At 34.7% G+C, this 27,069-nt stretch overlaps 1 protein-coding gene across 1 annotated transcript in view; it reads left to right on the top strand.

The window, feature by feature from the left end:
- TOX (thymocyte selection associated high mobility group box) overlaps positions 1-27,069 on the top strand; it is a 224,844-nt gene that overhangs the window by 163,785 nt on the left and 33,990 nt on the right. Inside the window, exons 4-5 of the mRNA XM_025173297.2 lie at positions 8,329-8,604; positions 18,584-18,814. Of these exons, the coding sequence (XP_025029065.1) occupies positions 8,329-8,604; positions 18,584-18,814 (507 nt within the window). The remainder of the gene's footprint in view (positions 1-8,328; positions 8,605-18,583; positions 18,815-27,069) is intronic.

Raw genomic sequence — 27,069 nt, 5'->3', positions numbered from 1 at the left:
CTGAAAATTATATTAGACTGCAGATAAGTAAAGTGTGGTAGTAAATGATATGTTGCAGGCATGTGATATGCTTGCCTGAAAACCTTTCAACAAAAGATGGTATTTTATTGAGTTATTCCAATACTCTTTGTACATGTCTTTACTGGAATTTTAACAAGGAAAAAAAACAATAATTTGATCCATTTAAGATAAATTCAAACTATTATTCCCCAATCCAAGTGACCTCCAAATGCATTAACCAATTGCCAGAAATTCCAACCCATGGCTGGAAATTCTTGGGGATAATCCATATATCTAGAGACCACCAAGATTGGGGAAGTCTGGTTTAAATGCATGTACTAGTTTCCTACAAGCAGGTGAATCCATATTCCTTAGATTTGTCCCCATATGATTTAAATGAAATATATTTGGGGGTCCCCCATATATACCAATTTACCTACAGCTTCATTTCTTTTACTGTGATTTTAAAGTGTAAAATCATATTATTTATGTGTAATTGGAGCAAGATCCTTCTAGTCTAGTCATCTTCTTCTAGAACAGTTTATTGCATAGAGAGGGACAGTTGTTCCTCTTTTGCAATTCCCAATCATAAAACAAAACTTCTCCTGGAACAACAAAAATGTGTAAAGACCAGGATGTCGTAATACACAAAGACCATCTATTTTGATAGGATAATCCATTTGAAAATATGGCTAGTTATGATTCTATGAAACTTGTAAAAAAAAGATGAGATGTCATTATTTTGCCTTCTGTGTAATGTTTAAATCATAATTAATTGTAAAGCATTGATAAAGATGAGTATGCATAAGCTTACATGTAAGTCCTACTTCTCATGTTAACTTATACCTGCCAGAAACACTATTAGAATTTTGAAAAGGTTTAAAAAAGTCAATTAATTTTTCAAAACGATTCACTATTAAAAGCTATATTCTTTGCTGAGAGGATCCAAGTGAGCGAAGACTGCAAGATCAAACTAAATTGAAGACATTTGTCCGAATTAAAATGGAAACATGCTCGAAGAATATACTAAATGAACATGTATGCTGCTATAATCATAGTTTTATTATCTTTAGCTTGCAGGCCAGACTTTTAATTATGACCCATTTTATATTAGGGAAAACCATGTATTTAGGATTAAAAACCTATTTCTTTAACTGCTCAAGTTAAAGGCTGTAGTTTGATACATTCTAGGCTACAACTTTTATAAAAACCAGAGAATGCTTCTAATAACACTTTTCTAATTTAATGGTTCAGTGCACAGTCAGTAAAGATTTAAATAATTCAGAAAGAAAGCCTATTCTCTTCCTTTATTGGAAGTTTGAGTCAGGCAAATTCTTTGACATTTAATAGGTTTTAACCCTTTTAGCAACTTCTTATAATGAAATTTATTGGAGGCTGTTTTAAATAAAAGGTTATTATATTAAAGTGAATAGCAGTCAGTGTGTTTCTTTTATGATTAGTTCTGAGACCTTGGCCCTGCATGACTCAAAGGTTATTAACACATCAAGTAAAACACAATGTTAAATTTCAAAAAATGAAGTGTATACTAAACTGTTATGTTAGAACATTTGTGTGGTTACATGAACATGCTAAAAAAAATCTGCTTTAACATTTCATTATTTAATTATTTTAAAGGAGCTTAAGATAACTTATGTCAGCTGATACAATACAATAAAACTCAAGATGGCTTTCTTTTTGAAAGAAGTACCCAAGATTAATACTAGGAAACAATAATTGAATTTTAATTATATTTTTCACTGTTAAACTGATTTTAACACTATTAATTTAAGTTACTTAAAATTAGCTACCCATTGATTTAGAAATTAACACACAATTAAATTTGATTCAGTGCTAAATTAACAAAGTTATTAAAACTGTAATATGTTATTAAACAAAGATTCCTATGCACATTTATTATTACTGAAACTTTTCTCTGCAATATTCTCTCCAGTGTTTAATAAAATGCCATCAATTTCAAAGATTTGAACATATACAATCATTCAAAATAATTTGAATAACTACCTCAAATTTCCAAATTAAAAATGTGACCAAATTGATATATTTAGCCTGCTTCCAATAACTACTACAGTGAGTAAAGTACTCAAGATAGTGTGTAATAATCCTTCAAATTTACAGGATTTCAGTACAACAAAACATTTAAAAATATTAAAGGTGAAAAATGTAATGTTTGTATTTTAAGCGGAAGCACGGTTCTGATCATTTGGCTCCGCAGTGCTGTTCCTGAGATCTGTTCAGCTCCATCCTGTTATCACTGGATGAGGTCTGCATTTTAAAAATGTTCTCCTTTCAAAACTGCATAAAGTTAATAAAGTGAATGTTTTGTAGAATTTCAAAACAGTAAAATGATAGCTTACTTGAAGCATGTAAGAGAGCAAACCTAATGATTGAGCTATCATTTGATTGCTCCTGTCTTTCATTTCAGTTGGACTTAATGGCAAGAAAAGAATTTCCTGTAAGCTTTGTTTTTATATGTTTTACCTCTTGACAATATCATAGGAATTAACTAAAATAATCTATTGAAGTAGCCCTGGTAGAGCAAAAAGTAGCCATTATTAAGACCTTTTAAAAGATAATTCATCAGTGGATCTTGACAAAAAAAAAAAAAAAATTGAATTCCAGCTGTTGGCTTGGATTTAGTGAAAAGTTACATCAGTTTAAAACAGATATTTTCCAAATACCCAGTAATTTCTCCCGTCTAATACCAATAATCCCCCAGCTGCTGGAAGTTCCTTTTTAGTAGTGTTTAGTAAGATTAAAGGGGCAAGGAAAGACACTTGCTTTGCAATGAAGTCACTATAGAAATTTTGCATAATATATATAACCTAAATCAGAAGATCAAGTTTGTTATATCAAATTACAGTTACTGATAAAAGCACTGATATCAAGTGTTCATATTTATCTGATAGCATAAACTCCATGTTGTATCGAGTTGCCTTTTTTGTTCAGCTGAACAAAAATCATTTGGAATAATGTTAGAAAAGGGATATGGCTGAATAGAAATTTGTGGCAGAACTGAGGGACCCTGGAAAATTGTTACCAGTTATTGGCGACTGTTTTGAGGAAGGTAGCCCAATGGGGAGATTCACAGGGAAACTTTGGATTCCACTGTCCTTCCATTATTCTTGTTTTGATTAAAGAAGGTACATGCTGGCACAATCCAGATTGAGACACATGAATGGGTATGGGAAGAATCCTTCACGACCATAGTTTCAGCAGATTCACACATATAACTGTATGCATACAAGGGATTTTTTTTTTTTTAAAGTCCCCTTTGAGGGTGTGTGTTTATTTACTCAAGCAGGATGAATTTTCCAAACAGGGGTCCTAGAGGGATTAAATCCCTTCCCAGAACATAACAGTCTTTATCCTGATCTGACTACTATAACAATCATTCTGTTTTATATATCATAGGTTTATATTTAAGTGTAAGGCAGTTTATACTTTCAGTTTAAAAGAAAATGCAGCCATAGATAGATATTCCCTTGTCGTTCTTTTTCATAAGTGGCAGGATATACCACCTCAATCCACTTTATCAGCTGCCACTAATAGATATCTTATATACAAGAAAATAAACACCATTTTTGGCTCTTGATAGGATCTGCTGCCCCTAAAAGAGCAGGGCTGTAATCTGGGTGTCTTCCTGCACTCCCAGCTCCATTTTGAAAAGCAACTGGAGGTGGCTGTCACTAAGGCCTTTGCCCAGCTTCAAGGGCAAAGAGGGGCATGCTGAGATCAGCTAGTCACATCTTTGTCACCTCTTTGGATTATTGAAATTCACTCTGTATGATTCTGCTCTTGAAGACTATCAGGAACTTTCACCTGATGCAAAATGTGGCTGCCCATGTCCTTACTGGTCAGTTTCATTATTGCTGTGTGACTCAGTGTTACAGAGCTTCACTAGGTCCCAGTTTGTTTCCAAGTGCAGTTGAAGAGGCTATTTATTAACAATAAAGTTTTACAAGGCTTCAGTCCTGGGTAACTTCAAGACCACTTATTCTAGGTAGATTGTGCCCACCCAATCAATATAAAAATAAAATGCCTGCTAAAGATCAAAACCTATAAGGAGATACCGTGGAAGGAGGCATTACTTATGGGGGCTTCTCCCCTGTGACCCTGAGGTGAGAGTGGTGCCTAATTCCTATGGCCTTTTGCAGCTTCTTTAGACTACTGGAGCCCTTGGGAATGAGATTTAGTCTGAATGAGCTACAGCACCAGGAATTGACTAGAAGCTATTGTTTCTGTTATTGTTATGCACATTATTTTATGTGATTAGTATATTTACTTTATTGTTGTAATAGAGTACATTAGTTTGAAATCAAATCAGTAGGAATCAAATCAATAACTAGGAATAACATAATCATGGATTGCTCTTAAAATGATGCAGAAGTATGGGGGCATACATAGATTGTCATGTGGGGTCGCTTAGTGGTGGGAACTGCTTCAGACAGTGGTGGTTGAGGATAGGCAGTTCTCAAGAGAGGAGGAGGGTCATGTTGCTATTTCTCCCCCTCCACCTGAGCCCTGATTCTCAGGAGAAGAGCAACCAACAATGAATCCCAACAAAGCCAGAAAGGCCTTCAAAGGCTTTGCTTCCCTTTGCTTGGTTTAGCTGTTTTTTGCCCCACTTACAGGCTTATATGACTGATTACAGGAGGAGGAAGAGGGTGCTGACTGAAGCAACTGCTGACTTAGGAGTGGCAATGGAGGAGGATGAGGTGCTATAGCAGCAACTTCTCCCTCCTTCTCTACATTCTTCTGTATCTGCTGTGGTTCCTAATATGCCAAATTTTTTGAAGGCATAGGACAAAAGGAAGTCTAACCCCTTGTGCCTGCAGGTCCCAAGTTAGCCATCTTACCTGTTTTCCCATTTTGTGTGCCCCTTTAAGTAGTATTTGACAGGAGAAGGCAAATGTTTTGATACAGTGGACAGTTTCAGAATTTTGAGAGCATACGGTGAGCATCATACCAGCTGTGGGCTGAAAAGGTACTTTTGAAATAAAAATTGGTTGCTGTGGTTTGCAACACTCCAGCTACTCAGTTGTTGTTCGTAGTGTTAGTAGTTCATAGAATCTAAAATAATAATAAAGTGAGCTGGAACATATAACCTGGCAAATATTGAAAATATCTTTTTTTAAAATATACTCTTTATTCTCCTCCACTGTCTGAATTCTTGGTATCCTTTCCTAGCTAATTATGAGTGTTTTATTGCATGGATGCAAACCATTATCTTTAAACCAAGATTTCCAAGCCACTTTCTACCTTTAGAAATGTCTAGTAAATTAAAAGCTTTTACCTTGCTGTTTACCTTCTACTAATTTTCTTCTGTAAGAAGAAGAAATACAGGATGGTGGTTTTAGGTTGTAGAAATAGTATCAGATAAAACTCAAGTTCCCTTAATAACCCTGTTTTACTATGAAAATACTATATGATTGGTGGTGTTGGCATATATCAAAAGATCTTGAAGATGTGCCAGGAAAAATATTTTGCTCTACCTTATAGCCTGTAGTCACACTTTTAACTCTAAAAAAGTATTTCAGCAGCCTTGAGCCTTGAAGATTCACCAATGATGAAGTTTAAATGATAACAGGCATGCTAAATGAAAAGGTTTGTGAGATTATTTGCTTCTCATGGCGTATTGTTGTGTTTTTTTTAAACTGCATCTGGCATATTTCCAGGCCTTTCTTACTATCACCACAGAAAGCAGCAGCTGGTGACTAACATTAGCAAATAAGGCCTCGGGGGTACCCATATTCCAGTTCTTTATTCACCAACTGCTATTCAGTGAAACAGCTGGATCAGAAGCAATACAGCCAAGAAGTAGTTAGAGTTTTATGTTTACAACTGTTCGGATATAGATTGTCTGCTAGAGGCAGAGATAATGATAGCTTTGAAGGCTAATATGTTTGACTAGGATAGAGCTGTTGAAAGGAGAAAGCAAAGAGGCAATAAGCATCTTGAAATGTTTTTCAAGATTTATTTATAAACCATCAGTTGTCAATATACATTCATTTTTCTTGCTCTGTCCTCTCCCATCCCTGATTATCCATTATATTAATTCTAAAGTTGTGGGTAAATTTATTACACAGACCCGCAGAAAGCCTGTTAAAAGTGATAACTGATACTACATGATTCCACTTCAGAATGTTTTGATGTTTGGGGAAAAATTAAAAACATTAAAAATAGTGCAAATTTTGGATACAATTCTATTCAGGCACATTTGGCAGCTTTAAGATGTGTGGACCTCAACTTCCAGAATTCCCCTGCCAGCCTGTATCCATACATACATCATCACCATAGTCCTCCAAACTTTTGATGATCTTTTACTGGATGTTAGCTTTTTGTTGGAAGCATAAAACAATATTTTGATTTGTTCAAAATATAGTCAGTAAGTTTTTAAATTATTTCTGTGGAAAGCATGTGTTTCTTTACCCTCTTTCAAAAGACAGGGCAGGGCTTCTGGGGTTGCCATCTTGAGACCTGTGTCTTCACTTCTCCATAACTTCTGAACTTGAGGATGTGTTGTATTAAAATGTTTACAGGGGTATCCTTGTTATTGTGGAGAAAGGAGTAGCCTTCTCAGGCAGCAAATTTAACTATTACATTGTTACCTTTTTTTGGCCAGGGAGAGGGGTTGGAGCAAAATGTGCTTGTGCCAGCTCTGACAGGGTCTAAAGTCATGACAACATCAGGTCAACTCAACATAGCAACAATTATTCTCAAACCACAGTGTAAATAAACCATGTTTAGATATATACAGAAATAAATTTAACTTACAATCCAAAGGAGATGTTTACAGTCTTCTCATCTGTTGAATGTGAGCACATGGCTGAAGGTTTATAACAGTTCTTCCTCATTAAGAAAAGAGTGCCTAATTTCTATAACTGAAATATAAAATTGTAATGCAAATAAAAAATGGAAAAATTGCAATACCCTCATTGAATTAACTTAGGGCATTTGTGGTATACCATCTATTTCATATATTGAGTATAGTTCCAGATTGTTAGCAGTCAGATTTCTGGAATTGTGCTTGATTCCATGAAGGATGAAACTATATGTTTGTAATATCAAATCCTCTTTTCTTATTAGTAACAGCATTAAAAACAATAACTGTGCTGTTACTACTTCCATTACTATATCTGAATGTTGGATTGAAGAGATCTCCTATGGCGTGGATTGTTTGTGTAGTAAAACCCTTATAGACATGCTTTTAAGTGTATTTCAGTCATTCTGAAGTGATGATATATTTCATCAAAAGATAATATATTTCATCAAATATATATTTCAATATTTTCCCAGCTTTTAAGTTTATTGTGAAAATTCTTCCATCCACCCACTTATTACTTCATTTCACATCATACTAAGTAGAAATGAATAAGGTTGCTTTTCAAAATATTTATCTTTATAATAAAATTCTAGAAATGGGGTGGGTAAAAAGATAAGAATAGAGTGTAAATTAATGTATGATGCATTGCACCTTGGAGAAATAATGTTGATTTTTGCCAAATTCTACTATTTACTTATGCCAAGTTATTGTATTTTCAAACAAAATGTAAATAATTGAACTAATATTACAAATTGTACTACTTCTTTTGTATTTATATTGCATATATCAGATTTGAAAACTTCAGATTGATATTTTGCAATATCTGATTGTTTATATTTGTCTTAATGGAAGAGGGAAGTATTCTTCCTTCTAGTGCCTTCTCATTTTTTACCTTAATAAAGTTTAGATTCATTGCTTAAATTTTAAAAAAAAAATGAAGTCAAGACCCACATTTGTAATTTATGGAGCTCACAGCTTTAGAGCCTTTAGCATTCATTTATAATGATTTCAGAAAATGAGTTGTGTAGTCAAGTAATCAGCCAATCAATAACTCACTGTTTTCTCCACATGGAAAATAATAGTAGCTCTTTAGCCAGCCTTAGACATATTAAAACTATAGTCCCACCAGTTTAAGAATTCCACAAGTCTTTTAAAACTAAATTGATTTGGAGAGTGATAAAATTTAGATATAATTACACAGTTATAGCTCTTTTTTTTTTTGCTGCTTCTGGGTAGCTTTTTAATCATGATATATAAAAGGGAATTCTTTGAAGTTATTCATATTTTCCTAAGCATTAAGCTTTTAGGTACTTTTCTTAAATATTGTAGTGTTTTAAGCATAGGGTGAGCAAAATATTTGCAACTCCCTATGAGATGGTTTGATTTATTTATTTAATGAGATTTTAAACAATTTTTCAGGATAAATTCTCTGAACAGTGGCATAATAACAACGCATAGTAAATGTATAATTTTCTTTGTTTTAGATGCAAGAATTACGGAATACAGAAGGAACTCAATATAATTCCCACCCCCAGATAGCAGCCATGAGGCCAAGGGTCCAGCCTGGAGATATGAGGCAACCAGGAATGATGCAACATGGCCAGCTGACTACCATTAACCAGTCACAACTAAGTGCTCAGCTTGGTTTAAATATGGGTGGAAACAATGTTCCCCACAACTCTCCATCTCCTCCAGGAAGCAAATCTGCCACTCCTTCACCATCTAGTTCAGTTCATGAAGATGAAGAAGATACTTCTAAGGTATGACCAACCCCTTTTAAATAGTTGTTTTTTGTAACCAGCACAATAAAATACTTCAATCAATTTTAAATATCTGTTTCTTTAGTGTGATACCATTTATAAATTCTGTACTCAAAATGCTACTATTCAGGGAAGATTTCCTCTCAGTCAGGGCTCCAGAAAGCCTCCATAGTGAAAACAAGGTTATTGTTTCCTTCTTCAACTTCACCCCACTTCAACCAAACATAAATACTTAATCTAAATAATAATTATTCTCTCCTATATATCAAAGATATTCCATGTCTTTCCTATTGGTTATGATCCATTAAATATGAAATTAGCATTTGAACCTGAACTATCTGCAATTACCATTTACATCAGTAGGTCAAGTGAATAGGTTTAGGATGTGAACCATGAAAAAAATGGTCAAAGAAATTAAAGGCCTGAGATTAGAAAAAGGAAAGTAACCATAACTGAATCTAATTTACACAAACATCATTTACCATACTTCTGCATACTCACCTACCCTCACAACCCATCCTTGCTTCCACCATGCCCATATATGACTTCATATATTGCTTTTTGTTCTTCAGACTTATCCCTCTGTTTTTCAAGATTGCATCAACTCCATTCAATCACAACTTATATGGTCTTCCTCTTCTTGATGCATTCATTCTTCCTTCATATATTTGCTCATATAATTGTTGTACAATTCAGTCCTATATAATATTTTCTCTGTCATCAAACCACTTCAGTGTGTTTTTTTATACTGATCATATTCTTGTATTCAATATGCATCCAGTCAGTCTTCACCCTCTCTCTTCTTGCTTTGTCACACACACATGTAGGTGCCACACTCCCATTGTACTCAACTTATTTTTATGTTTACATTCTAAAATTGTATACAAATTAATCTACTTGATCTCATTTGTTGCCATATCTTACAATTGTTTGCTCAGTTTTCCCTATAAAACAACAGCCTTTGCTTTAATTTTGAGATCCATACTCTTGTTACATCATACTGAAAACTTATTTTCTTCACCTAAAAATGTATTTCCTCACAGTTCTATTCTGTCTAATGTTTGCTGCAAACTCTGGATTCCCAGCCAACAACGTAATTATTATCTGCATACAGAAGTACACATATATTCACACCCTGAACCTATACACTTCTAGTGTTATTATAGTCATTTCTTATACATTTCTCCATAGATACATTCTGTTGAATGAATGGATGACTGAATGTCAAACGATTCACTAAGCATTCCATTTACTCTCATCCATGCTTTATTTCTATCATATCACATTTATCAACCAAATCCATACTTCCCTAAACCATTCCATAATTCAAGCCTGTCCACTTTACCATATGTTTTTGCAAAGACAACACACTTCAGTAAATGTTACCTCTCATGTCCATACCTCATGTTTGGATGAAGACCAACATTCTAGTTTGCTACCTCCTACTCAAGGCCATACTGCACTTCAAAAATTTTCCTCCATGTTACTCCTCATATTTTTTTAATCAGAAGCCTGCTGAATACCTTCATAGCCACACTTAACCATAAACGTTATAGGGTTCTTTTCAATTCCACTCTTCCACAGGTCCATATCATTCCCATAGAAATCTGTAGAGTGCTCCTTCTGGCATTCTTTTACATCAGTTTCTTTTCACTTCATTGCTTTTATTTTTAATTCTATTCAAACTGCTGGAAGCACTTTAATTAACCTTTACATACTTCCCAAACCATTTTTTATTTCTGTCAGAATGGGTGAATATTTTTGCTGCCTTTTTTCATCTTAACTGTTCCTTGGTCTCTTTGACTACATTCTTTGTGACTATCTTTTTCTTTGTTTTCACATACTATAATAACTTTCCTCATCATTATTTTGTGCAGCAATCATTTTCGTGCCTTCCTCACTACTCAGTTGAACTCCTGCAGTGTACTGCAATGTATGGGGCTGTTTGTGAAACTACAAACAGTATAGAACTACAAACAGTATAGTATAGACTCCCTTGTTAGTGAATGATGATCACCAAGAATATATTAGCCTGTGTTGCATTTTTATTATCCTTCCACTTCATTCCATAAGGCATCATTTTTCATATTTCCATTTGTATAATTCCACATACTTCTGTAACCCCTTGTAACAGAATTCTTTTCACTCTGTTCCAACCAGCTTTCACATTCTTTTCACATCAAGGCCCTGTCCCCTGCTTGGATCGCAACTAGCTAACTTTGCTGCCTCTATCTATCTTTCAGGAAGCACCTCATCAGGTGTCAACCCCCTTAGGGAGGGCTCTTTCAATCTATACTGCCTTTCTGGTGATGGGGGAAGAAAATAAAATAATTCCTGTAGTGCCACCTTCTGGCCATCAAGATATGTGGCTAGAGGATTCAACCCTTCCTTAGGATGAATTTCACAAAAGATAAACAAAATCAAACTTTATTTCTAAAAAAGAAAACATAAACCACTTTAATTCTTTTTAACTTTATTAATATGCCAAGGTTCACTGTTGAAGGAGGTGAATGCAGACCTGTTCAAATCACAGACAAACAGCAGCTTTAAAAGGAAATCTCTCCCCAACCCAAAAGCAGTGTTTCCACTAGATCATAGGAGAGTTCTGGTCTGCTACAGATGATGATGATGATGATAGCAGCAGCAGCAGCATCATGGTAAAGAGATTGGAGTAGGATATCAGAATTAAAATTTTGAATCGGCAAAGCTTTTATCTCCTCATGCGCAATCTGCGGTATGCATAAAAGGCTGAAGTATACACAGTTATTCAGCTTGCATATATAAATAAAAAACAAGATATTTGCCCAGCACAGAGCAATAAACACCAAAGTTATAAAACGCATTTCTTTCCTGGAGTTGTTAATCTGTTCCTTCAGATATAGTATATGAAGCATATTCTGATTCAATTTTCCTAGATTTCCCATTTTCCTGGAAATTCTAGACTTTAAGTTGAGCTTAGGGATCAAAGTTAGTCCCCTCTTTTCTCATCCTCAGCTCAGCAACTGTTGCCTTGATTAAAACAAAAACAAAAAAAGTTTTCTATCCCCCAAATAGAGAGAGGGGCTAAGGTATCTCTTTGTGTACATGACAGACAGCACCTCTCCTTTATAAAGATATGGATTTTATATCTGTACCTGTGGGCTTGCTGACTCTGAATGTCAGGCTTACATCATATTTAATTAATTTAAAATCAGATTTTTTTCAAGTGTTACCCCCAGCATACCATCCAAACCAAGTTTGGAATTTGCCCAAAAACAAAAAACCACTTTAGATTTAGTTTCATAATGATAAATCTGAATTTATCAATAAGCAACGGATAGCAATAGCTATTTCTGCATACCTTTGAACTCCTCTAATATCAGCTTTCTAATTTTCCTCACTCTTAGGTTTGACCTCTTAAATATTCCAAGTACTGCCTTGCAAAACAATTCATTATTTTGGTTCATTGAACTTGCATATTCTGGTAATGCTATTTATAATTGTGACATGCTAGACACATGATATTTTCACAAATCTGTATTCCTAACTAGATGGATGGCTCTCTCTTTCATGGGTATTTAAATTTCATATATGAAAGGATTTCATGGAATTTAGAGAACAGCGTATGAGAGGATTGTAAACAACAAATGTTAACTAACTGAAACATGATCACTAAAGCTTTGCTGTGGCCTATTCTGTTTTTTGTAGCAGAGAGAGGCTTTAACAGTTTACTTTATATGGTAAGTTATAAGTAGAATTTTATGTTGTTTGCTCAGTCTGTTATGCAGATGGTACTTGATTAAAATCTATTTTAATCTATGGTGATTACTGCAAGATGGTGTGAATAAAACAGGTCTCCTACCTTCCATTAAAACCTTGGAACTATTGCTGTTTATTTTAAATATGCTTGTAGGCGTTACTTAGCTTCTCAGGGGGCATTTAGATATCAACAGTGTACCTTTTTTGATAGTCTTAAATCCTCAGCTATACATTCTTGTGATCTATTATTTATGAATCATGGTTAATACACAGATTTTTAGAATGAGCGACTAGTGCTTTCTTGTGATAAATAAGTTAAATACATCACTATAATTAAGCAATAAGGCCTGACAGGAGGTGGATTACCATGAGCTAACTATACCTCCAGGGATTTTGAAGCACAAGTCTATGCTTAGCAAAATAAGAATGAGGATTTTTTAAATAATTTCCCATCTGTCTCCATTTTGGTGGCTAGCAGCTAAGTCTGTATAACTACTGGTTGGTTGGAACTGTAAGATTCCAACATCATCCCCATTATTTTCCAAGTTATTTGTGTAAAATTATTTTTAATTTCCTTGTTTAAAAAAATATACTGGAGGAACAACTCAAACCCAGTGAATTATTCATCCTGCCTCAGAGATAGCAGTTTTCCTATCCAGCCTTCTGTGAATGTTAAACATTACTTGCAGGTCTAAGTGGTTGAATTGTTAGCCAAGTATGTATGATGGTTCAAAGAATTTTAGTTTTTCCCACCTTTGTGCTACAAGTTTATAATCCTGTTCCTAAAGCATGAACATGGTTATTCTGATCTTAATAAAAAGTGATGAGATTATTCTTTGAAAGAAAAAAATTCTAAGTCATAAGCATTCCAGTGCTGAACAAAGCTTTAATAAATAATAACATTACAGATTTCTTGTTATATGTTTGAGTAACACAAGACGACAGTGCATATAGTTTAAGAATATTATAAATAGATGTTTAAAGCTTTCAGAGTGGTACAGATCCAGGGGATGGATAATGCTGATTTTCTGCAATATTGATGCTACAAGTACTAGAATCCTGGTGTTTATGTGACCATATTATATATGGCAGTGTTAACAGATAGTAAGGAATTTTATTTTCCCCTTTGAGTGCTGGGAGAAATATGGTGATCTATTGTAACAGAAATGCCAGTTTGCATGGAAAAAAATCTTACTGAATGTAATATAAGAAGGACCATGGCATATTTTATTACTCTAGAAAAAGATGCTTCGGGTGATAGCAAAGAACTACTATTCTTTTTGTTCTCACACAAACAAAAAATGTTAGCAGAAAACTTCAATAGGCTAATACATTTGAGGCCTTTTTGCATAAATGCAATTCAGAGTCAAGCATGACTGGAGTGGCATATAAACCTAGGTAGAGAGATAAATAAATAAATAAACACTCCTTAGAATAAATTAATTAACACAATTAATTAACACAGATAAATTACTACATGTAGTACAACTTTATGCAGAGATTATCTTCATATATTACTTATAGTGGAGACAAATATGACAGGGACTTTCAATACTTTTAATACTCTTGTTTTGAATGCAGCATTTTTTCAAATAGGTAATCCATTCATATCCTTTCATGCAGTGTTCTCTTGACAATGTGGATGCAGTTTAAGGACAGAATGATAGATTATTTTTTCTACTTCTAGTCTGGCACATGCCGTTGCTCATCTTCTCAAGATTGATTGATGAAAACTAGGGCAGCCTTCAAAAATAAACAGCCTGAAGCTTCATGTAAACTCCCTTTTTCAGTCCCAACTACCTGAATACTCCGTCCCTGAGCTAAAGAGAAGCCTACAGTTTTAAATGTTGGCAGCATATAGACTTCTCCTCACTTACGTCATGAAAGGGTTAGGTTAATTAGCAAACCAGGCAATTAGCCACCCTATGATCAAAGCAAGGCATCATCCCAAGCTTTTCAGAACAAGTTATCTGGCTGCAGATTTCCATGGGGACAAACCACAGTCACGTCAGGGTGCTTTACCTTTAAATGCCCTGATCCAGAATATATTTTTCCTTTAGAACAATTAGCTAAATGGATATGATATTTATGGAAATATATTTAATGGTTAATCAACCAAAACGTATCGTATTGGCACACTCATTAAATACAATGAAATTAGGGTTATCAGAGAGGTAAATGTGATTGTTGATGCAAATAATCCAAATATTTATTCTCATGTGTATCTATGGGCTGGTTACTTGTCTTCTAGCCATCCATCTATTTATGAGCTTACATCACACATAAGTCATAATCTGTTTTGATTTCACTCATGTGAATCTAAACCAAAATGGTCAAATTCTGAAGTCTCTGTCACTTCAGAATAAAACTGGAAGGGAATTATTATGTCCAGCTGAAAATCTCCAAGCAAGTGTCTTAGATTAGAACTATTTATGGAGCCTTTGTTAGATCCAGAAACAGACACTAACATTTAGAACAAACCCAATTCTTCTTCTGGGGCTTCTCCTGTTTAGTTACTGATTTTTGCAAAGAACACCCAAACCAACTTGCAGTTAAAACCTACTCTGTATAATATGGGTTATACTAGTTATAGTGAGGTGAAGAATTCCATGCTGTTTCATACATGTTCACAAAAGCTTGTGGCTTTTAATGAAATTTGTCGGTCTGAAAAGGTGGTACCAGACTCTTGATTGTTAGCTACCATAGATTAACATGACTCTTCTATGATGTTTATATTGAAAAGCACCAAATTCAGTCAGATCCTCAGATCCCACAGCAACATATCGGAAAGAACTACACAATCTGATGAAGTACTTTCTTGAAGACATACAAGACCATTTCTACAGAAAGACATCCCAGGAGCCTTCACCAGGCATTTTGTATCTTCTTCCCCAAAAAAACCCACAAACCTGGACCCGTGATCATCCCATTGTCTCAAACATTGCAACCATCACAGCAGCAATATCAGGTTTTATGGACTCTGTATTCAGACCTTATGCCACTAACACTCATAGCTATGTAAGAGATACTAAAGGCTTTCCAAATAGACTTGAGTTCATTGGCAGCCTCCCTAAATTGGATGGCTACAATGGATGTTGATGCACTATGCACAAACATCCCCCAGAAACATGAACTTTAAGCCATTGGTAACATAATAACTGATGTCAACACAGCACACCTTGTCCCTAGACTGTGTGACTTTGCATTCACCCAAAACTACATTACCTTTGGCAATGACATATAGTTGCCAACATCTTCATGGCTGACCTAGAAAAATGCTTTCTCAACTCTTACCCCTGAAACCCCTCTTTTACTTGAGATTCATTGATGACGTTTTCATCATCATGAAAAAAAAAATCCCTAATCAAATTCCATCAAGACTTCAACAACTTCCTCCCCATCATCAACCTTGGCCACTTCCTTGATGTCACAGTAAAAATACACAATGGACCTATGTATCTCATGTACACTTATGTGTTTCCAGCTCCCACCTAGAACACACCACCAAATATATAGGCTCTACACTACAACTATATTTGTTCTGACCTACTTGACAGAGATGTTCAACCGATGGAATTAAGCCAAGCATTCACGAGACTGAACTACCTACCTCAAAAGATCAGCAGACAAATCACTTGAGCCAGATTCTTTTTCAGAGGACACTTATTAAAAGACAAATCACAGGAACAGAACAGAACACATCTGGTTGTTACCTACAGCTACCAGCTCGAGCACGCAAATGTATGTAAACTGCAATCCATACTGCATAACAACACTGCAGTTTCTTAGGCAGTAGGTGGCAGGCCCATACTTGCATACATACAAGATATCCAACCTAAAGCAGATTCTCACAAGCAACAAGAAACAACCAACAATGATGCTAACATGGGAACCAGACCTTGCAGCAAACCCAGATAGCCCCCACATTTACACTAACAGAACCATCAGCAGCCCCAACAACTTCACGATGCAAGATTATAGGTGCTCTTCCTCTACTTGCTCTTCCTCTAATGTGATATATGCCATCATCGGCCAGAAATGCCCCTGTAGATTCTACATAGGACAAACAGACTTTACATAAAAGAATTAGTGGATACACATTTGGCATTAGGACTGAGAACAAGGAAAAAGTAATGGCAAAGCAATTTCCAGGACACTCCATTAGAGATTTCAAAATAGCTTTTTAGAACAAAAAAAGTTTACCAATACAATTAAGAGACTGCAGAACTCATGTACATCAAAAGGTTTTAGGCTATCTCAGAAAGTCTCAAGAAACACAATGGATTTTTAATACATTATACAGTGGTACCTCGGTTCACGATCGCTTCTGTTCACAAACAATTCAGTTCATGAACAGCTCCGTTCGCAAAATTTTGCCTCTGTTCGCAAACGCCGGATCGGGTTATGAACAGGATCCGCGGCCATTTTCCCTCCCGTGACACATGGTCGCGGCTTCCTGTAGGGAGGGGGACTCTCCCTCCAAGCAATATCCGCCTCCCCACCCGCCTTCCTGTCCTCCACGCCAGAAGTCGCGTCGAGCAAGGTTAGCTTTCTCTCTCTTCATGCTGTACTTTGTGTCATATTTTTGCGGTTTAAAAAAAACAACAACATATGGTTCAGAACGGATTAACCGTAATTACATTGAACCTTATGGGGAAATTTGATTTCGGAAGCGATCAAAAATTGGTTGGCGACCAAATTCGGAGGGGTCAGAATGGATTAACCATATTTACATTGAACCTTATGGGAAAATTTGATTTGGTTCACGACCAATTCGGTTCGCGACCAGAGTCACAGAACGAATTAAGTTCATGAACCGAGGTACCACTGTAGTAGTTAATTCATAAGGTACTTGTAATCTGTCTTATATGTAACCTGCTTCTTAATAGCCATTCTTGTCTTTCCTCCTGCTTTGCCCCCCAATAGTTTACCCAGAGCTGGTATATGAAGAAATGAGCTGTAACTCATGAAAACTTATGCCTTTTAATAAAACTTGTTAGTCTGAAAAGCTACCACACTTTTTCTAATTTCATGTTGTCTCTAGTATCTGTATCAGCTCAGACAGGTTAAAAATAATGTTGAGCGTTTTGCTTTGTTGTTAAAAAATACATACTTTTAACTCTCTTTCATTGACAACGAATGTCAGGGTAATTGGATAATGCTTTTATGTTATCATTTCTGACCATTCAAATTCAAGAAAAAAGCACAGCAGGAATTTCAAAATACATTTGAATTATTGGACATTGAATAAGGTCCTTGGTGCTCTCTGAGCTTGGTTGTTTTCTTGCAGACATTTCATTACCTGACTAGGTAACATCATCAATTCTGGTTAGTGCGGGTTTGCTCCCTGTTTATATACAGTAGCTTGCCCTGCCCATGTTGGTGGGGATATTGTTTTTCTCTTTGGTAGTTGCTTTGATTAGGGTATTGTTTTCTGCTTGCTTGCTTGTTTGTTTGTTAATCCCTGTGTATCTGGGTGTTGGCTGCTAAAAAGGATGTGTTCTGGTCTTTTTGTTTCCTTAGCATTTTTATTGTCTCTTTTGAATGGTGTGTAAATGTGGTTTATCTCTATATGTCTATTGATGACTGATTTGTCTGAATGCCAAGCTTCCAGGAATTCCCTAGCATTTTTTTTTTGGATTTAGCTTGGTCTAGGATGCTCAGTTTCTTAGTTGAAACTATGGTTGAGCCTGTCCGTGTGCTGTGAGATTAAGGAGTTTTCATCATGTCTCCTGACTGCTAGTTGGTGTTCATGGATGCACTCTGCTAGTCTTCTGCCTGTCTGCCTACATAGCTGCTGTTACAGTCCTTACATTGTATGTTGTAGATGACTCCTGTTTTTTCTTCTTGAGCTACTGGTTTACTTAAGATGCTTTGGAAAAACAATCACGAGTTACACATATTCTCTTCTATTGGAATTGAATAATGTATTATCAAAGAGTTCAGAATGATGTCATGCCATTAGCAATAAGTCTTGAGAAGGATTTAAAAAATTAAAAGCTAAATGGCAACTTAGCTGGAATGAAAACAAACTGTAAAGTATAATAAAATTAGATTATATAACTTTATAAATGCATTTTATAAACGAAGTGATGTAAGAGGCCAATAATTTGGATTATAAAAGGGCTGTAATTAAAATAGAGTTTTAAGTTGCAAAAGTCTAAAGGCATATGAAGAACAATGCTCTTCAGTAATATTTGCAATACTTTGTTGTATAATGAAGTTTTTTCTTTCTTGGTAGATCAATGGCGGAGAAAAAAGACCTGCCTCTGACATGGGAAAGAAACCCAAAACTCCCAAGAAGAAGAAAAAGAAGGATCCTAATGAGCCACAAAAGCCTGTTTCTGCCTATGCATTATTTTTCCGAGACACTCAAGCAGCCATTAAGGGCCAAAATCCAAATGCTACCTTTGGTGAAGTTTCTAAAATTGTAGCATCCATGTGGGATGGCTTGGGAGAAGAGCAAAAACAGGTAAAACATTACATTGCTTTTAGAATTATTTATTTATTTACCTACTATTTTTAGAACACTTCTTTTTATTATTAAATCTTAAACAATGGCCTCATTTTGCCCATGTACCCAAGAACCAAATTTCTTTTGGGGCCAGAGTAAGAATGCATGGCCCTGAGCCCTTACATGCATTTACCTATTGTCTTCAGGCTAGAATTAAAGAGGAAAAATCACATATACATGTATCATATGTTGCAAGGTGATATAGGAATTTCTTGTGAATTGGAATGCTTGAGTTGGAGATAATAATCTTTGCAAATTCTGAATATGATAGGCATCCAAGCTTTCAAAACTGACCTTGTTGAGAAGGCCTATGTCTATCAACCAGATAATAGGGCAGCAATTAACATTGCAACTTTATTTTCTTGTCCTGGATTCATAAATCTCATTTTAGTCAACCATTTTCTATGTAGAATCTATTGTTTAGGAAGCACTTCTTCATTGATTTATTAACTTTTGAAAAAATCAGTAGATTGATTTATGTATCTTACAATTCAACTAGAGAATGGACTATCATAAAGTGTGATAATAGCTACCAATGAGAATTATTTAAAATGGAATTAAAAATGTATGGAGGTAAAGAGTGTTATTGTTGCCGGTCATCAAGTGTGTGTTTGTAAGTGTATGTGTGTATCAACTTTCAATAGCCAACACAGCATGCCATTCAATACAAGGAGCAGGAGGTTATTGTATTCATATCCTCTGAATAGACATCCTATATACATTTGATTCACTATGGAAACAGAATGTTGAGCAGATAGAGTCTTCATATTTTCTTATCATATGCCTATACTTTTTGGTGTTTTGAAAATTAATATAGGTCCATGTCAAAAGTAGCACGTGCCTGCAATACTCTGTTCTATGACTTACTATGCACTGTTCTCTTTTACATCTAAATTCTAGACTATTTAGCATCAATTTTCTGTTAAAGATATATTTGTCAGATCCTTACTAATAGTTTTTGCAATTCCAACAGAACATATTTACTCGTTTCTTTTGCAATTGGTATGAAAAAATACTCTTCACTTTTTAGCATATTAATGCTTTGTGTACCCACATTTTAATAAAAACAAATATAGATGAAGCTCTCCTAGTCTTCATTTTGAGGTCATCCTTGTAGCTCCTGTGACTCTAATATTTCATTAATTCCTACCAGGTATGACTTTTTTTATAATAATATCAGAGTAGTAATAATAAGGTAATAATCAAAAGAATTTCACCTTTCTTCAAACAATGCATCTTCCTAGCTATAATGCCAGAGAATGGTCATAATATTTTGAGATTATCTAATAGTTGTAATGGCACAGTATACTATATTAATACCTTGTTAGATTATGCTTTGCAAATATACTTTGTTTAATACAGTAAATATAGCTAAATACAGTGTTGTAGCCATGAACCTGCACAAATGACATTATACCTTTGTACCTGCTTAATAGTTAGATTAAGAAAAAAGTTTCATTGGATAACTGAGTTTTTGTCTTTGTTTTTGTTTTAAAAATTGGGGCGATTATATTTAGCAATAGAGATAAAGTTTTGTAAAAAAAAAAAAGTGTTAAAAGAAGAAAAAAATCAAGAAACTGAATGGCATTAATGCTATGGAAATTAATTACTTCTGCAGAACAATTAAAGAGTCATGTGAGTGATCTGCACTTCAGTGCTATAATAAGAATGAATTAACCAAATGGCACCAGCATGTGGACGAATTTATCACAAATAATGTCAGACAAATGCCCGTGACAGCATTTTTTCAATCATAGGCTTGAAAGAATTCAGAACTGTCATTGTCTGAGGAAGTTGCATTGTTAGTTAAATGAAAGGGAAATATGGTTTTCTCATAACAAAAGAAAGCTTTCATGAAAGGCTTCTGGATTCAGCTTGACAACTGTAAAATTATTATATGGCACAAACTATGTATCAGATAATAAAGAATTAGCACCTTTCTTTGTTTCAGGTCCGCTCTCTGGAAAGTATATTCTTTTCTATAGCTTATGGTTTATCTGTGTGTGTGCGGCGGATGTGGGGGGGAGGGAGATAATATAAAAATTAAATATTAAGAGTCCAGGGAACTTTTGAAGGCAATCCTACCACTTTGCATATCAATCATTTAAGGAACAACCAGGTAGAATATAAAGAAGTGGTGACAGATGCTTTTTATTTTTTCCAACCAACAGAAATTTGAAACAAACTATGTAAAGGGGCCCAGGTATCTGCCTGTCTATCTGTCACCAGGATAACATCCCAAAACCAGAACAGAATAGGACCAAATGTGGTGCGGAGGAGAAGAAAAACTAAGTTCCAGTATGGGCTGGATCAGACCAGAGGCTGTGGAGAAAAAAAAAATCCAGAAAGAAATCCCCAGTACATCCTTATGGGAGAGGCAGTTAAGTGGGGACTGAGTACATGGCCAACTCCTCAGTTCTAAGCCCACCTCAGCCCTGTTCACATGACCCAGAACTTCACTGGGATGGAGGGCTTGGAAAGAATTCCAGAAACTACACTCTGCAGGCATTTCCTAACCTACTTTATATATCATTCCCGCCTCAATCACTGTCCTTTCCTTTTCCCACCCCAGTGTTATTATTGCTTTCTCATTGAGGTAAATATTGTATACAGATTGGATATTAATATTTTCATTTTATATTTTATGCAAGCTAACTTGAACAACTTTTGGTTAAGCTTCATCTTGCCCACAATATAACACAATGCATGAATTTATAAAACTGGAACAGCCATTTGAATCTAAAGAGAAGGCAAATCTTACATCTTTATATTTGCTTAATTATTGTAATTCTAAATGTAAATGTGTTATTAGTTGTGTGCTTATATTTAGTACAAAAAACAAATAGTGGTGGAACATGATCTTAGGGTAGTATCCCCTGTTTAGTTAGCTATTAGCCCCAGCCATTTTGATGGACAAGTGTGACTGTTCTATATATGCAAAATAGTAATAGCCATTTTCATATCCAGCTTTCAGGGTCAGCTTTCATTTCCTTGTTGTACAGTGATTATGAAAAAAGCAGGTCCTAATAGAAAAAGAAAAAAAAAAAAGGTGGGGGTGGTCACCATACCTCTTAACATGCTTTTCCCTGCCAAGAATTCTTTTTTTAAATATAATTTTATTAAAGATTTTTTTAAAAGGAAGATAGAAACTAATCCAAACTAATATAAAGTAAAAGAAAGAAAAGAAATCAAAGAGAAAGATAAAACTGCAAGAAAGAAAAAAAGTAAAAGAAAAATAGAAGGGAAAGAAAAAAATACAAAGAAGTGGCTTCTGAACTTCTTTACAGAAGTTTTAAATACAATTATAAATTTACCTCTTACTCTCTGGTTTCAGCATAACTCTCTTCTTTCTATAATCTATCCTGTCTAATCATCAAAACCATAGATCATAAGTTCATTTTTTATGTTTCACACAAAAAGTCCATAAAAAGTCTCCAGTCAACAATAAATGTAGATATTTTTCCTCTAATCAAAGAAGTAACTTAGTCATCTCAGCAAGTTCCATCATTTTCACCAACCATTCCTCTGTTGTAATGCCAAATTTTTCCATCTTTATGCATACAGCGATCTCGTTGCAGTTATCTTATACAAAAACAAAATTCCAACTGTTTTTTTCCAACTTTTTTCCAACTGTTTATCCATCAATCCCAAAAGAAAAATCTCTGGTATCAACTGTATATTAATCATTAAAATCCTCTGAATCAGTGTGTGTATTCAAATCCAAATTTTTTTAGCTTTTTTACATGTCCACCAAGCATGATAAAATGTCTCTTCTTGTTGTTCAACATAAATCTGAAGTGCCTTTATATATTCTAGACAATTTCTCTGGTGAAATATACCAACAGTACAGCATTTTATAAAAATTCTCTTTGAGATTATAATATAGTGCAAATTTCAGTCTTTTGAACCACATATTTTCCCATTGTTCCATCTGTATATTATAACCAAAATTTTAGCCCACTTTATCATACATTCTTTCACTTGTTCTTCTGTTTCAAATTTCAATAAAAGTTTATAAATCTTAGCAAATACATGTTCATTTGTACACAGTTCTATTTCAAACTCAGTCTTATACTGGTCAAAACCATAAACTCTTTTGTTTACTTTAAATCTTTCTAATAATTGTAAGTAAAAAAACCATTGACAACTATATCCCTCTGCCACCAGTTCTTCTCTTGATTTTATTTTACACTAGACAACCCTGTGACCCCCTTGGATCATCCTTTGAGAGAAAATAGTGCAATATGATATGACCAGAATGAACATTAAATTTTAGGCTGACCATATTTTTTTACCCCAATGCTGGATGGTCCTGTGATCATCTAAGAAGAGTACATATCATAAATATAAAAATATTTGTTGTGGCAAACAAACTTCAATAATAAGTCAATATTTACTTACCTGAACAGATAAACAGAATGACCACGGGCGGGCAAAAAAACCACCGGGAATGGGAGTGACTTCCAACTTCCTGCCAGCTTCCCCATTGACTTGGCTTGTGGAAAGCTGGCAGGGAGAGTCAGAAATCATGACCACATGACCATGGGGATGCTGCACCAGCCACACTTTTGTGACTAAAAGTGGTCTGAACATTGTGGAAATTTCAATTCCACAGGAGTAATGTGTCCCAGATTTTTTATGCATTATTTACATTAGCAGATTTTAGGTACCTTGATTCAAAAATTGTTGTGGTATAATGCACCATTTGGGATAACTTGAGGGTACAAACAGACAAACAGATAAACACAATGAGACTTTTAGTAGTATATAGACTACATTTCCTTTGACAAAATTCTAGTATCTTACCATAAGTTAGCCTTTTGTGTTTGCCTATTATTTCTCATCTATAAAATGCCTCTTGTGCTTAGAACCACAAAGGTGTTTTCAGGCACAACCTGGATTTGTATCTATTCCATATTTTAAAATCCACATTCACCTTGGCCTTTGTCATACCACAGATATCCATGCCACCCAAATCTCAGGTCATGTTCTTCTAACTCCAAGAGCCTTCTATTTCTCAGCAGCCCTGCCAAGCATTGTATTCCTCTCTCAAGATTATTTGTCATTCACAAACCATTGCTGTCTTCCACCTCATTGCAAATTTTTTTTGAGGAGATACCGGATTATCATATAGTTGGCAGGAGCCTGAGGAGAAGTAGTAGAACTCTGAAGTATTAGTTATATAAATCTGGTAGAAATGTATAAAGAAGAACGCTGTTATAACAACTATATGGTTTTTGAATAGCTAACTGGGTAAAAAATTGATTCCTCTAGCTGAGGCCCAAATGATAGCATATAGGTGGCTTACAGCTACACTAATGCAGTTACTGAGTCTGTGCCTTGTGAAGGTTTCTTTTACTGCTGGAAAATATGTATCTTGTCAAAATAATTTAAAATAAATATAAAATTACATTTAGCTTAACATTAAATGTGCAAGATATTCCTATTATCTGGTAGGATAATCAGTTTCTTACACTCGTTTTAAACTTTGGATTTTTTTTTCCCCTAAAAGTCAAATTAACTTTGACTTAATATAATAAAAGTGCTATGGTATCACATTCAAAGAATTTTTCATTTTCCTATCTCTCTTTCTTGAACCTAAACAATGAACAGGCTATGAGCAGAAATGAACTTACATGCATACATATCCCTCATGTTATATATTTTTGGAATAAGCAACATGCACAGTGCAGAAAATGAGTAAGAAATACCAAGCCAAAGAAATTAGAGACCTGATATATGAAAAGTAAATGTAACTTAAGTTAGTTTACACCTACTCCTTTACTATATCTCAGCATAATTTACTAGTCTTGCAAACTATCCTTATACTACTTCAGACTTTATCTTTTGTTCTTTAAACATCTCACCTTTGCCTCTTTCAGGATCTCATTGTTTCCTTCCAAACACAGCTTTCTTGGACTTCTCCCCCTTTTGATCTATTGAGACTTCCTTCATATATTTGTTTTGTATTTCGTTCCTTGTTCATTCTTTCCATGTAATTTTTTCATATGGATTGTTCACTTTTATATTCAGTCCACATTCATTCAGCACCCATTAATTCTTGACCGTATCTCTTTTTGTTTTCCTCATACATTTGTTATATACTTTATTCTCACTGAATTCTACTGTTATGTTTCTATTGATTTATCCAGTTCTCATTTCTGTGTAACAAAGTGGGCAGAAGCATGCTGTTAAACACAGCCATTATCACTTAATTCATTCCTTGCAACTACCATACTACTTTTCCATCAGCATTTGCATGCCTTCAAATTTCTCCATACACTAGGTTTTTTTTTAAAACAGTTTATGGCCAACTTGTATAATTTTCCCCATTTTCCCTGTCAATCATAGTTACCTTAGGTTTTGATATATTACTTTCCTTGTTGCATCATACAGTCTATTGAACATGCACTGTAAATTATTTGAATTCTCAGCTAAGAATATGGCATCATCTTCATGTAAAAATATACATATATACATGTTGCCAACAACATACTTCTAATGTCACCATGATCACAATAAGGATACATTTATCCATAAATGCTTTAAACAACTCAGGGGACTTCACTCATCGTTACTTTCTGCTGTATTGAATCATTTGCTAAGCAGTTTATTTTCTTGCATGCTTTACTTCTGTCATTTCCATTCTTAGTACATTCTGCAATCATCACCTCCATAATTGTACACAAGGTTTCATAATTAAGTCTACTCACTTTATTATACACTTTCTACAAATGACCAAATGTTCAATAAACTTTTGCTTATTCGTACCATTTCTCAATAACCTACTGAATACTCAATATCTCTTCTATCCAATATCTCTTCTAAATGGCATAAAGCCATACTCCACTTCTCAGATTTGGGTCTTGAACCCTTTTGATGAGAATTCAGCCAAATGCCTTCCTAGGCAAACTTAACAAACTCATCTCCCTGTAGTTTTTACATTCACCCTTGCTACCTTTCCCTTTGTAAGGAAAGTAATACCATTTTTCCAATCATTAGACATGGATTCAGTCTTCACATACTTGTTTAGCAAATCATACAACCACTTCAAATGCCAACCACATCAATGTTTTAAATGTTTGTTTAGTTACATCATCTACACTTGTGACGTTATCATATTTTATCATTTTCACTGTATTTATTATTTCATTTTCAGATTTTTTTAGACTCAACACTTACAGCATTCTTTCCAATTCCACTCTTCAACAAGTCCATATAATTTCCATACAAATTTTTGGAATACTCCTTCCAGCATTCACTCACTTCATTTTCTTTACATTTCATTGCTTTTACTTTTAATGCTATTCTCCCTGCTGGAAGCATCTTGGTTAGCCTTCTTCCCACATTTCCCAAATCATTTTTTATTTCTCTCAAAATTGATGAGCATTTTTGCTGCCTCTTTTTATCTTAACCATTCTTTGCTCTCCTTTGTTCTTTGTGACTTTGTCTCTCTATTTACACACAACAAAAACTTTCCTCATCCTTATTTTGTGGAGCAATCATTCTCCTGCCCTCATCACTACTCAGTTGAACTACTGCAATGCATGGCTTTAATCAGTGAAGGCTTCCATATAATGCTTTTTAGTAAGGGAAAATATAGACTAGATTATCAGCCTTATTGCCACGTGCAGCATAAAGATAGTATTGATTAGTTTAAGGTTTATTTTGGCCAACATAGCATAAGTGCAACCAAAGTCCAGTTTTACCCTAAGCATACTCTCTGCATTCTGTGTAAGCTAAGATCTCTAATCTAGAGACTACTTTTTACTACTGTTACCTTCACCTCACCAAGAAGGAAATATATGCAATGTCCTGACATCCATTCTAAATGTGACATGAATTAATTGGTCTCTAGTTTTTAGAATTTACACAAAAATCATTGCAGACAGTTCAAAAAAGCATTTGCCAGATATGTTTATGCTAATTGATGGGAACATCCAAGGATTTCTTATTTTCCAAATGTGTTTATTTCATTAGCACGTCGATTATTAAAGGAAATCTATGTTAATCATTGAAGTTTGGCAGTTTCTCTTCTAAGTTATAGAGAAACCAATGTTTAGTGCATTAAAGAACATGAAATAAAACAAATCTAAACAGTTGCTACTTATTTTCATATGATTCAAACCTTTAAAGCCAAATTCAAACAATGATCCATTCTCCTTTAATTTGATCCAAACAACTTTGAGGGTCTGCTAAAGTTATTCTGTTTA

Source organism: Python bivittatus, unplaced genomic scaffold (genome assembly GCF_059951505.1).
Source record: "Python bivittatus isolate LINGU-HERP-01145 unplaced genomic scaffold, Pbiv_v1 ctg000840_np1212, whole genome shotgun sequence".
Classification (NCBI taxonomy): Eukaryota; Metazoa; Chordata; class Lepidosauria; order Squamata; family Pythonidae; genus Python; species Python bivittatus.
Note: the sequence above shows the minus strand (reverse complement) of the source record. Positions and strands in the feature narration are given on the sequence as shown.